Below are 14,014 nucleotides of genomic sequence, written 5' to 3'. Positions count from 1 at the left end.
AAACCGTCGAACCTTTTTCAAATTGTGAGCTTTTTCAAATTCATGAACTATTTTTAAAAATTTGTGAATTTTTCTAAAATTTGTGGAACTTTTTTTAGATTATCGTGAAGTTTTTTTTTCAAAATTTACGAACCTTTTCAATTTCCTATACTTTTTTTTGATTTTTTTCCTTTTTTCTAGAAAAGTCAATGGTTGAGCGGTCAAACCAGTCAACCATCGGCTAGTCAACAGTGACCGAGCTAACAAGGTGACGGGAGGGACGAGCGGCAAGGCAGCCTTTAAACTCGGCCGGCCTAGTTTGCAGGGTGCGTGGATGCCTGGTCTCCTAGCCAACTAGGAGCTCCCATGTTACTCGCAGTAAAAGCTTGGCAAATTCCCTCTACTAGGCAAATTATTACCTTTCCCAGAAGTGTGCTACAAAAAGTAGTCTTGGGCCTCTAACTTCCCAAGTCTAAACCCATCGAACTTTAGCGGGGACATACATTATGCTATTAAAGTGATTCACAACCCATTCCATTAATAGCCAATACAACAAAATGGCAAAGGGTAATCCCTAATCCGCATATAGGTCAAGTGTTAGGGAACAAACACGACACCGCACGTGGCAATAGGCCGGCTCACTCGGGTTGTTCTTTCTTCCCCCACCAGCATTAGGACTGTTTTTTTTTCTGTTGCTGGTTTCTCATTTTTCTTCCTAGTTTTTAATTATTGTTTTTCCTTGTATTTCCTTTTGACATATTTACAATTTCATGTACCTTTTCAAATTCATTTTGCATTTCTGAAATTTATGAATAATTTAAAAGTTTTGAATATTTTTAAAATACGTAAGCATTTTAGAAATTTTTTAGATTTTTAAGATTGGGGGAAAGTTTTAGAAAAATTAGAACAATAATAAATACACAACCATTTTTTAAATTAGGAAACATTTTTTGGACTTTTGCATATTTTTAAAATTTCTACAGCGACTAATAATAAATGGACGAACAATAAGAATAGTGAGCTCCATGGGATGTTAAAATGGAGACTGAGTTTTAAATAGTTGATCTGATCCTGAATTGATTTTTGCATTGGAGTTCAATCTAGGCATAGATATTGCCGACATGTGAATAGCAAATGGACACTAGGAAAAGAAATGATCGCCAGTTTCAACACCAAAACGTCTCCACAGAGCACACATGCATGTGTAATTTGGCAAGAAGGAATTTTTTTCTCCAAAGCATTTGTTTTGTATTCAACCCTTTTTTTTTTTGCGAAGTTTTTGTATTCAACCTATTGCCTAACAACACCCAAAGAAGATTTTGTGCTTTTTTGACAACAAGTTTTCCGAGCTAGAATAGCTTCCTTGTGTCCCAAAACACTCCTGTACAAAACCAGCGTAGCCTGGAGGTGATTTTCGACATTTCGGTACGTCAGGTTCAGTAGAAGGAACAACCAGAAATCATTTTGACGATTGTTGTTAGAGATAAAAATTATTTGAAAACAATATTTGAAATACAATGACGGTAAAAAGTATAAATTGTAATATTATTGTGGAAATTTACAGTCCAAGAAAACCTAATGAGATGTCATTTTCAGTTGACCGATCAAATTATAAACTGCCGCCTCTCGCCGCCGTTGCACTCACGCAAGCAAGCTACACCTGGCTAGCTAATGACAAATTGAGATTTCTTGCTTAAGGTCCGCAGTGCATATCTACTTGCTTTTGACATCCAGAGCAGCCACACTCAAGTAGTACTCTCTTATCTTATGTAAAGAAATATAAGAGTGTTTAAATATGCTGAGAACGTAAACATTTCGTCTGGTGGTAACTCTTACATCCAGACTTTCCGATAGCCCAGGAAGACCCGTTATTGCTAAAGGCAAATCAGATATGAGATATGCATCGTTTCCACATGAAATGGGGTAAATAATCAGCATGTGACCTTCCTGCCCCTTCCTTTGGTGTATACTTTCCGTTCTGCCAAAGAGTGCGGTCACTTACACCTGAGTACCAGACTCCTCACCCGAGCAAGGTCTGCAGCAAAGATGATGCTGTGGCTCCATCCACAAGAGCAAAGATGATGCTGGCTCCTTCCGCAAGAGCAATGATCGGCGCCATGATTGCACCACTGGCGCTTCATCTCATAGCCGCGACAACACTAGCCGCGCCGCCGGTAGCGTTGCCTGGCTGCCGCGAAGCTTGCGGCAACGTGACCGTCCCGTACCCATTCGGCATTGGGCACGGTTGCTTCCGCGAGGGCTTCAACCTCACCTGCGACGAGACGACCCAGCCGCCGAGGCTGTTCGCCGGCGACAACAACGCTGCATGGGTGCAAGTGGTCGCCGCCTCTCTGGACGGCACCCTGCGGATCAACACCAGGATGGTCAACTTCTCGCTGAGCGAGAACCCCGAGAAGTTCAACCGCACGTGGTCTGCCGGAGGCCTGAGAACCGCCGGCCGCGTGACGGTGTCCGCGAAGCGCAACCGGTTCGTGGCCTTGGGATGCAACCTCGTGGCCAGCCTCGTCGACGACGCGGGCCGCTTCGTCAGCGTCTGCGCCGCGTACTGCTCGGAGGCGCACGGCCCTGGGCGGGTGAGCGACGCCTCCTGCTCCGGCGTCGGCTGCTGCCAGACGCCCGTCCCGCGGCCGGGATTCTCGTCCTACGGCATCCAGATCAATGATCTGGCCCAGATCAGAGTCAGACCCAACGATTCCTCCAGATACGGAGCGGTGTTCGTTGCCGATCGGGACTGGTTCGGCGAGAAGGGGCTCGTGCTGCAGCTGGATTACTCGGCGGAGCCGCAGAGGATCGCTGATTCGACGGTGGTTCCAACGGTGTTGGAATGGTCGCTGGATATGAACCGTGACAAGGACATGTTCCGGCTGCCGGATGGCTTGCCGACTGATCCCGGGAGATGCATAAGCGCGAACAGTATCGTGGTCTACAACGACGATGAAAACCAGCGGCCGCGGTGCAACTGCTCGAAAGGATACGAGGGCAATCCCTACATTGCCGATGGATGCCAAGGTACTTACAAAACCTAACATGCAACATATTTTTATGGGTGTGGCTAGGTCTCAATCGACTGAGACTTAACCAAGTCTCAGTCAAGTGATATATGATATAGCATAAGAAGAAAAAACAAAAACTGAACAGAAAAATTGTGTACGAATCTCCGTGCAAAATCAAAGGACTATAATATCGACTGAGACATAACGAAATCTCAGTCGACTGAGACTTAGCAAAACTGTATTTTTATACTGAGAGAGAACTCTATTCCATAGTATATGGTGCATATAGATCTTTTTGAATGTTGAGCTTCCTAAACTTTGACTAGCTTTGCGAAGAAAAATATCTTCAACTACTGGAGTAAATAAATATCATTATATATACCACGAGACATATTTTTACAGAGATGTTTAGTATTATAGATAAAGATATTTTTCTATAAACTTGATCAAAGTTTAGAAAGCTTCACTTTTTGAAAAAAATGATGCAGTATTATTATGAAACGAGAGAATATACATTAGAATTTTGGAAATGCAATTATTAGTTTATTTTTAATAGTCGAGTGTGTGCAATGCATGTGTCCACTAAAGTGCGATAATCTATCATGCGTGATACGCAAACCCGAGCACCATGCATGCACGCGCATCTATCACACAAGGTACAAACAACAGTTTTTCTTTTGTCCCTTATTAGGATTGGAGGATTGGGGAGGAGAGTTAGTTAGGAAGTTTACGTAGGTGTTTAAGTAGGCTTAGGCTGGCCATAGTGGGGGTAACATAAGTAGTATCATGTATTTGGGACTCGCGAACATGCTTATGTGACAGGCAATTAAAGAAGAGAGATGGTTATAGTAACATAGGTAGATACCATAACATAATAAATGTGATGCTACTATGTGTCATGCATGGCAATAAATGAGACCACCTATGATACTAATCTATGAGACTATGCACTATAGAGGTAGTAACATAGACTAGTAACATATACATGTTACTAGTCTAAGTTACTCCCCACTATGACCAGCCGTACATGTAGCATTATCGTTTTTTCATGCACTCTCATTTTTCTCTTGGCTCTAGTACTGCACCGTCTCCTCCTCCATTATATTGGTACCCTTCTCGACCACCAATTCTCAGGTTACTACTCGAAGGCCCTATTCATTACCCTCCTTTACGGCGCCTCCCCCATCCGGCCACCGTGCCGATCTCCTGCGCCCACATATTTGATTCCTTTTTGGCATCGGTGTAAATGGACCCATCATGTTTAAATCAAGTGATCCAATCTACACCGATGGTTCCTATCACCCCTGTTAGCTGTTTCGGCTCCGGGGAGGCGAGGGTAGCCACATATCAATGTGTGACATATAGTTAAGTCCCCTCTTTTAGAAGATCCGTGTCCTGTGTGTTAGTGTACCGGTGCAGCGGTGCTAGAAGTGTCGTTGTAGGGGATAAAATTACATGGACCCATCATTCCTATCATGAAACTAGTGCTTCTTAGTGTTTGTCTTTCATACTTTCGGTCTTCTTTGTTGTTAGTCCAGCTACAAAGTATCAGTTTAACGACATGCCTTTGCAAGAAGTGTGTTACCAATTATGGTGTGCCCAACGATTATAGATTCTCGCTTTTTCAGGTGGGCGACTCTTCTATAGATTTGGCAATGACAACATGAAAAGATTGGTTTTATTAGGGAACTCTCTCGTTCGTAGTTGTTTTGGCTATTTTAATATGAAATTTTTATTTCTTTACCAAATTAATAAAGCTAAGTCGTTGTTCTAAGAAAATAGAACAAAACCGTTACACAACATTTGGCCTACTCATTTGAACTTTATTTTTTGGATGCGCCTAGCATGCCAAGGATACATATTGCCTATTGCAAGCATTAAGGAGCCCTCGCCTGCAGCTGCAAACATTCCCACGTGGCTTGGCCAAATACGACTCTAGAAAATAACATACGATTCTAGTGTGGTCTTTTTGTCGATCTGGTTTTGTATTCGGTTTCAATCAATTTCTTTATATTTTCTCCTTTTTCTCTCTTTTTTTTGTTTCCTTTTCAAAAACATTGTGCACCAGGTACAGGTTGGTCCATCTCTGTATGGGCCCAAGAATATTTTAAAGATATATTTACAATAATAATTATCTAGATTATATTGTAATGTGTTCTGATTTTTATTTAATTTTTAGAATAAATGTAAATTTATATCAAAAATAGAATTTGAAAGAAGTGTTGTGTACAATGTTATTAAAAATAGGTCCCATAGCTTTCAAGATGTACAGTACGTATGTCACATGAAATATTCACGTAGCTTCTACAAATTAATTGAATAGTTAAAAATGTTTTCCATGTGAAAACTTTTTCAAGTATGCTCCACCCACTGTGAAAATTGCAATATCAATTCGACATGAATGGAAACCATTTTAATCATATTTAACGTCTCTTAATTACACCACAGAATTTAATTCGTAGACATGGAAATTGTAGTTTTCCATGCTTAAAATTTTCTTTTCTTCTTTGATAGAAAAACATGTTTGTGTCTTTGCTATCGATATGTGCATGTTACCTCAACTTTTGGAATGGCTTTTTTCAATTTATATCATCCTGAAAGCCAGTCAGCTTAGCATTTTAATTAGGAAATCTAGTCAGCTTAGCAACTTGTGAAGGAAAGATTGTTTACATGCTCAAAGTGGGCCGTGGGCTTTTAGCAGCCGCTAAAGACCACCTGGGAGTTATTCTGAAAAGGAAAAGGAGAAAAGAAAGAGCAGCGCCTGGCAGAGAAAAATGGAGCGGCGATCAGTAGAACATCCATATGCTGGCGCGGCGGCCGGCTGCGCTGGTCGTCGGCTCGGGGATCTGCTCGGCAGCACGGAGCCTGGCGGCCGGCGGCGGCGAGGGCTGTGGGTACGCAGGAGACCGGCAGCCAGGCGGTCGTGCAGTCTTGCAGTCGCAGGGCAGTCCAGTCCACCGCTTGTAATTTCCTCCCGAGGTGATCGGTGGCTTGTTGCTCGCTGCTGATTGAGTCGATGGGGATCGGAATCAACGGTGAGAAACTCGTTAAAGACTTATATTCCCATGAATTGGAGATTGCAGTCATGAGTTCCTTGGTTCGATTTTGAGTTCCCGGCCGTGCAGGCGGCGTGTTCGATGAAATGCTCAAGTGAGTTCCGGCCGAGCGGGGGTCGATGGCGCCTAGGCGGGGACGAGCTGCATTAAGGTAATCTTTTCTTTTTCTCCCGGCCGTCCTCACTAAAATTGTCATTGCCTGGTTGCCTGGAGAATAGATCTTCGTGGAGGCTGCTTCCGAGAGGGCTTCAACCTGCCATCCCCATCATATCCGGGTTGGGTGGATAGAGTCTGTTCATGGCATTGGCACGGTGTGACCACTGACCAACAGTAGCCAAGTTTGACACGAGTTTGAGTTTTCCACATAAGACACAAAGACTGTCACATCACCGATTGTATGCCACACCCATTTCCGCTTCCTTTCTACGTACGTCATGGACTTTTCCTTGCACTTGCAGCACCAAAGAGACCAACATGTTTCTGTTTGAGCTCAAGTTTAGCGAAATACTGTAGGATGACTGGACGAGGACGGTTCTAACTCAGCTAATACATAGCAACATGCTTATATTGATTATTACGAGTAGTCTATATCCGTGTACTACTGTACCTGGTTGGCGTTCAAGTCCACTTGGAAGACCAAAGCTTTTTCTACACAAATTATGGAGGAGACAGATTACTAGTACGAGTATCAGCATAGCACTGTCTAGCTAGTTCCCAAGCCAAGCTAGCCCAACACCATGCATGCTCATGCAACCTTCGGTAAGCCTGTATCTCGCATGCCAGAGGTAACGCTCCTCATGCCAACACTAGTAGTGGTACTGATGGCACTTGAGCTCCTCCTCGTAGCAACAGCCGTCGCCGGTGGCCCAGTAGCCTTGCCTGGCTGCCCGGAGGCCTGCGGCAGCGTCACCGTCCCCTACCCTTTCGGCTTCCGGCAAGGCTGCTTTCACAAGGGCTTCAACCTCACCTGCGACGAGACACGCCATCCGCCGAAGCTGCTCCTGGGGGACGGCGTGGAGGTGGACGCCATCTCCCTTGCGGACGGCACGATGCGTGTCGAGGGCAAGACCGTGAACGGCGCATTCACATTCGCCGATAACCTGACCACCCTAGCGGGTAACAGAAACCGCATGTCAAAGCCATCTCTCAACTCCAACGGCTCGTGGTCCAGCGGCCTAATGGGTGCCGGCGGGCAGCGGCTCGCGGTGTCGACTGAGCGCAACGTCTTTGTGGCTTACGGATGCAACTTCATCGCCTACCTCGTTGCCGATCCTGACCCTGCAGGCAGCTCTCGGCGTACCGAGTATGTCAGTGCATGCACCCCGCTGTGTGACGGTAATTTCACCGCCGCAGAGACCAGCTCCTGCTCGGGCATCAGCTGCTGCCAGACGACCATCGCGCGGGGCCTACCCACGTATGGGGTGCAGTTCAGGGATTTGGACCAGACGGATGTCAAAGAGCGCCGCCCGTTTGGGGCCGCGGTCATAGTCGATCGCGAGTGGTTTGCCGGGATTAATGCAACCATCATGCAGATGGAACTTGCGACGAATTCGGTGTTTTATGAATATCGTCGGTATGGGCGTACCAGCCCCAGCGTGATGAGCGTACCCACCGTGCTGGAATGGTGGCTAGATGTAGAAGGTGACCGTGACTTGGCCTGGTTGGATCTCCATTCTGCATCTGGTTTGAGATGCAAAAGCTTGAATAGCTTCGCTTCCGCCGTTGGCACAGGGCTCACAGCAGTGTACACAGGCCCACAGCAGTGTACACAGCAGCGAACAAAGTAAGGTGCAACTGCTCGGATGGATACGAAGGCAACCCTTACATCCTGCACGGGTGCCAAGGTACCACCAGTCCGCCGACTTTCCTCTGCTTTTTATCCAGCTGCCATTTGGTTAAACTCTTTGCTTTCGTCCCAAGGGATAGCCTCATCCGCCGTATGCGCTGCAGATTTTTCCGTATACTGTCCGTTTGTCTTTATCAGTTTCAGATTTCAGGTGAATCAGTTCTTGTATACAGTTTTCTATGCAGTATAGTGTTAATGCCATGAGACCTCGGGTCGTCGCCACTCACGGAGAGGGGTGCAGGTCGCAGGCGACCGCCATTCATGCGACCAGCTGCGCAGAAGGGTCTTGCACTCGCAGAGGCTTAGCAGTCCACCTCTTCTAGCTTCTTCCCGGGGTGATTGGTGTTGGGGTGTTTTTGACAGCGCTTTGCAGCTGCCGGAACGAGTTCAGCGAATTTCCCATTAGGCTGTTCAATCTCCTGATCAGTTAGAAGACTCCCATGTTCTAAGTGGGACAAAGACTTCGCTGTGAGATTTCCTTTTTCCTATAGAACACGCTATATCGGAAATATACTCCATGTGTCACTTATCTGTCCTGCTTTAGTCACGTTGATTTACTGCCGGTGGTTTCGTTGCTTGCTGATCGTAGTATCTTGGAATGGACTTTGAATCCAACTGGAGAAAGGAGGAGCGGACAACCAATAGGAACCTAAGTGCTTCTCAACTGTATTTTTTTTCTCCCCCTTTTAGTGTGTGTTTTGAAATGGAGGCAAAAGATTTGCCTCATCTATTAATTAAGAGTAGAGTAGAGTTGTTATTACATGCCCGACACTACAAAGGGATTATTCTCCTGGTATGATAAGCCCCAGTTTCATTGCTCCCACTGTGACCCAGAGTTTTGCTTCGAGCTTGGTATTGTTGAGCAATATCAGAGGCGGCATGCATTTGTTACAGAAGAAATGAGCGTTCCTTTCATTCCAAATGGACCAACAAATGAGCATGGTGAGGGAGACTCTCGCTTTACGGTTAGGGATGCTCATTCCCGAGCGGTTGATCCACCACTCTCCTTGACAGAACTCTCAAGATGCCACGAAGAAGTGTCAAGGTGCTCCAAGTGTAGCCACTCATTGGTCAAGCCCCAAAGGCGGATGGTGAAGTGGCATTTGTAGAATAGGCGAGGCCCGGATTCTTGTTCTCTTTTGCAAAGGGGGCAAAGTGTTTGGGTTTAACGTGTACCATGAATGTTAGTCTGTTTGTTCATTCTTTTGAGGCTTCAACTGTACTTCGAACTTACCAGATAAAGAATATTGCTATTTTATTTATGATATCTCTCTGCTTTTGATCTCTCCTCTTTTTCTTCCTTTCAGATATCGATGAGTGCCAATCCCCAGGTGTTTATCCATGTCCACAGGGAACCTGCATAAATATGCCAGGAACATACCGATGCTCATCAACAAAGAAAAGTTTCAGCAGGCTCCCAGGTACAAATACATTTCACTCATTTGGTGTAAGGCTGTTTAGTAATAATTGAGGAACATAGAAATATGAGTAATTATTTTTTATTCTATTATATAGTACATCAATAGAATGACCAAGAAATACTTCTACTGCATTTTTTGGCTTTAAAATCAGTTGTCCTAATATTTGTACTCTGGAATCATCGGTCGTCCGACGATTCAGAAATGGAAGACAAACGAAAGAAAAATAAATAAAAATGAAATACTACGTCCTCCATAAACTAGTAAACATAAACCGCGTGATCACTGACCTAAAATTTTCTTTTACTCCAATATGATTGCTCTAATCAACATTCCAAGAAAACCATTATCATGCTATAGTTGATTAGTTTCTAGATTTGAGTTCAAATTGTTGAAATGCTTGTGGCATATATTTTACAAACGATCTTTACTTTCATTCTCTGCAGGCTTAATTTCTGGAATTGCAATTAGTGCTGGTTTTGGGTTACTATTTTCACTTCTGGGTGTTGCCAAAATCACCAATAAACTCAAGCAACGAAGAGCCAAGAAGTTGAGACAAAAATTCTTCAAGAAAAATCATGGGCTGCTTCTACAACAGTTGATCTCTTCAAACAAAGATATAGCAGAAAGAACAAGGATTTTTAGCTTGGAAGAGCTGGAGCAAGCAACCAACAAATTTGACCATAATCGCATCCTTGGAGGTGGTGGCCATGGCACAGTGTACAAAGGCATCTTATCTGATCAAAGTATCGTCGCCATCAAGAAGTCTAAAATTGTTGTTCAACGGGAAATCAACCAGTTCATCAATGAGGTTGTCATACTTTCACAAACAAACCATAGGAATGTGGTGAAGCTCTTTGGCTGCTGCCTCGAGACTGAAGTTCCTCTACTTGTTTACGAGTTCATATCAAATGGAACTCTCTCGTTTCATCTCCATGGCCAAAGTGATAACCCATTGTCATGGAAAGATAGGTTGAGGATTGCACTGGAGACTGCAAGGGCCATTGCATATCTACACTCTGCTGCTTCCATATCAGTATATCACAGAGATATCAAATGTGAAAATATACTACTAACTGATACCTTAACATCAAAAGTATCAGATTTCGGAGCGTCAAGGTCAATTGCAATTGATGAGACAGGAATACTTACGGCTGTCCAAGGAACCTATGGTTACCTTGATCCTGAATACTACTACACTAGCCGGCTCACGGAGAAAAGCGATGTTTACAGCTTTGGTGTCATCCTAGCAGAGCTACTGACAAGGGTGACACCAGTTTTTTCTTCCCATTCGTTGGAAGGCACAAGCCTAGCATCACATTTTGTGTCATTTATAAGAGACAACCGATTGTTAGATATTCTAGATACACAAATTGTTGAGGAAGGAGGGGCTGAAGATGCTGAGGTGGTTGCAAGACTCGTGGAAGCATGCTTAAGTTTAAAAGGTGAAGAAAGGCCTACAATGAGACAAGTTGAGACAACACTCGAAGATGTGCAGAACTCAAAGTTCCATTTCAATTCTCAGATCACAAGTGTGAACCAGAATGCTATGAGCGATCAGTTATACAAGGGAAGCAAAGGTAGTGAAGGAACTAGACTGTACAGCTTGGAAAAAGAGTTCATTCAATCATCTGAAATTCCAAGATGATTCTCTTACTTGCACGGTGAAGTGTTACAGTTACTCCTACTATTATTAGTTTGGGTGTCATGCCTCATATCAGTTGCCAATTTAGAACTCTGTACTATAACCATGTATGTCGTCCCTATAGTACTGGCCTGTCATGTAGAACTAAGTATGTGAACATACGTAAATAAAGTGGTTTCAGGTAGAGTACAATATTTACAATTAAAAATCTAGTTCTTGTATTCTTGACACTGAATTTTAAAAGCTTTCAAGAATTGTGATACAGAGGGAGTACATAAGAAGAGATCGATTGATTGCCAAGCTTACGTCTAGCTAACTAGAAGCATACGCGCCTTGCTGCGCCATGTGTTTCATCGGTGAGAGATTTACACGTAGTGAAACTGGTGTCGATCATTGGCAGTCTCATTGGTTGTAGTAGTCTTTGTTAGGAAAGCAACCTGTATTTCCAGGTGGCCATAGGCCAGTATATATACATGTACAGGTGTGGAATATATGCAGGAAACCCCTTATACAATAGGGTAAATACGAAAGGTTACATGGCTATATATATAACTCTAACACCCCTTCAAACTCATGGTGGATTAACAACACTAAGTTTGGAGAGATAGAAGCCATGCTGCGCTCTAGTCTGGGCCTTCGTCAGAAAATCCGCCAACTGTAACTCGGAAGGCACATACTGAAGAGCAATAACCTGATCCTGCATACTAGCGCGCACATAGAAAGCATTAACACCAATATGCTTGGTGAGCTCATGCTTCACAGGATCGCGCGCAATGCTAATAGCACCTGTACAGTCAGACAAGAGCGGAGTAGGTGTAGTAACAGAAACACCAAAATCCTGAAGTAACCACCGTAACCAAGTCACCTCTGCCGTCAAAAGAGCCATAGCTCGTAACTCAGCCTCTGCACTCGAACGGGAAACTGCAGTCTGTTTCTTCGTCTTCCAGGCAATGAGAGAACCATCAAGAAAAACACAGTAAGCAGAAAGTGAACGGCGATCGGAGGGATCACTAGCCCATGTAGCATCCGAATAGGCCTGAAGCTGTAAAGAACTGGAGCGAGGAAAGAACAGACGGTGAGAGATCGTGCCCCGAAGATATTGGAGAACACGAAGGAGGTGACTATAGTGAACCGAAGTGGGAGCGGAGACAAACTGACTCAGAATATGAACCGGATAAGAGATATACGGACGAGTGACAGCTAGATAGACAAGACTCCCAACAAGATGACGATAACGCATCGGGTCAGGCAAGGGGTCACCATCAGTATCACGGAGGTGAACATTGAGCTCCATGGGAGTCTCAACAATGCGCTCATCGGTAAGAGCAGCACGAGCAAGAAGATCCTGTATATACTTTTCCTGGGATATAAAAAAGCCATCAGAGGTAGAAGAGACTTCAATCCCAAGAAAGTAGCGAAGAGGTCCAAGATCGGACATAAGAAACTGAAGACGGGCCTTTACAAAGGCAATATACTCGGGGTCGTCGCCAGTGATGATCATGTCATCAACATAGAGAAGAAGAAGAGTCCGACCACGAGGAGAAAGGTGGACAAACAATGCTGGATCATGAGCACTCGCTGAAAAACCAGCGGCAGTCACCACAGAGGCAAAACGCTCAAACCAGGCGCGGGGGGCTTGCTTAAGGCCATAGAGAGAGCGACGAAGACGACGTACCATGCCATCAGGAATAGAATACCCAGGTGGTGGCTGCATGTATACCTCCTCACGCAGCTCATCGTTAAGAAATGCATTCTTAACATCAAGCTGAGATACAGACCAGTGGCGCGCAGAGGCCACAACAAGAAGTGTGCGGATAGTGGTCATATGGGCCACAGGAGCAAATGTCTCATCGTAATCACGACCATGCTCCTGCTGAAAACCACGAGCCACAAGACGAGCTTTGTAACGCTCAAGAGAACCATCGGAGCGAGTCTTAACCTTGTAGACCCACTTACAAGTTATGGGACGAACACCTGGAGGAAGAGAAACAAGATCCCATGTACCAGTGCGTTCAAGAGTAGCAATTTCCTCTGCCATCGCAAACTGCCATTCAGGATGAACAACAGCCTCACGATAAGAAGTCGGCTCAAGAACAGCAGCACCAGCGGTTGAAAAACCAAGGCGATCAACAGGCGGAAGCGGACGAGGACGCAAGCCATTGGTAGGCTGAGATGAGGAGGACGGCACGTCAGCAGATGCATCCACATTACGTGAACGACGAGTGTACTACTGAGGAAAAGATGGAAGAAAACGAGGAGGAATAGCCGAGGTAGAATCAGGAGGTGGAGACGAAGAAATCACTGGGGATGAAGGTGCAGAATCTGGTGACATGTGAGGTGAGGAAACCGTGGGAGATGGTGGCGGCAAATCGGCAAGAGGTGGAGAAGTAGAGTGAGCAGGACGGAGAGACAAGGGCTCAACTGGAGTGATAGGTGTGTCGGGAAAAGTGAGGAAAGAGATATCCTCCACAGAAAAGGTCGAGGAAGATGGACGCGGGTAGAAGGGACGAGACTCATCAAAAGTCACATCCCGAGAAATACGCATCCGACGACCGATAGGATCCCAACAACGATAGCCCTTATGCTCATCACTATAGCCTAAGAAAACACACTCAACAGACTGAGCGGTCAGTTTGGTGCGTTCGCGAGGGGCAAGAAGAACATAGCAAACACAACCAAACAAGCGAAGCGTTGAATAATCAGGAGAACGATCAAAAAGACGCTCGAAAGGAACACCACCCTGGAGAGTAGCGGACGACCGAAGGTTGATGAGATAGGTGGAGGTGAATATAGCCTCGGCCCAAAAATGAGGTGGAAGAGAAGCGGCGATCATCAACGCACGAGTCGTCTCAAGAAGGTGGCGATGCTTGCGCTCAGCCACGCCATTCTGAGCATGAGCACCAGGACAAGAGAACTGAGGAAGAGTGCCCTGCTCAGCAAGAACACCACGCAACATCTTAGAAATATACTCGCCAGCGGAGTCAGCACGAAACACACGAATAGGCGAAGAGAACTGAGTGCGAACCATGGCAGCAAAACGCTTATAGATGAAAAGA

At 45.1% G+C, this 14,014-nt stretch overlaps 1 protein-coding gene across 1 annotated transcript; it reads left to right on the top strand.

Annotated features, from left to right (window-relative positions):
• Positions 1–2,070: 2,070 nt before the first annotated feature.
• On the top strand, positions 2,071–11,220 carry LOC109760341 (wall-associated receptor kinase-like 8). Its single transcript, XM_045233378.2, has 3 exons — positions 2,071–3,009; positions 9,203–9,316; positions 9,760–11,220. Exons 1-3 carry the CDS (start codon positions 2,085–2,087, stop codon positions 10,959–10,961), a joined length of 2,241 nt encoding a protein of 746 aa, XP_045089313.1. The 5' UTR covers positions 2,071–2,084; the 3' UTR covers positions 10,962–11,220.
• Positions 11,221–14,014: the final 2,794 nt, after the last annotated feature.

The sequence above is a fragment of the Aegilops tauschii genome, chromosome 2 (genome assembly GCF_002575655.3).
Source record: "Aegilops tauschii subsp. strangulata cultivar AL8/78 chromosome 2, Aet v6.0, whole genome shotgun sequence".
Taxonomy (NCBI): Eukaryota; Viridiplantae; Streptophyta; class Magnoliopsida; order Poales; family Poaceae; genus Aegilops; species Aegilops tauschii.
The sequence above is the reverse complement of the archived record's forward strand: the minus strand, read 5'-3'. Positions and strand labels throughout refer to the sequence as shown.

What these genes read in the sequence shown, in the direction of transcription:
- LOC109760341 (XM_045233378.2), top strand. Translation starts at nt 2,085, where the DNA reads ATGATCGGCGCCATGATTGCACCACTGGCGCTTCATCTCATAGCCGCG. An exon ending in CATTGCCGATGGATGCCAAG is followed by an intron (nt 3,010 to 9,202) that starts GTACTTACAAAA and finishes TCTTCCTTTCAG; the next exon opens with ATATCGATGAGTGCCAATCC. An exon ending in AAGTTTCAGCAGGCTCCCAG is followed by an intron (nt 9,317 to 9,759) that starts GTACAAATACAT and finishes CATTCTCTGCAG; the next exon opens with GCTTAATTTCTGGAATTGCA.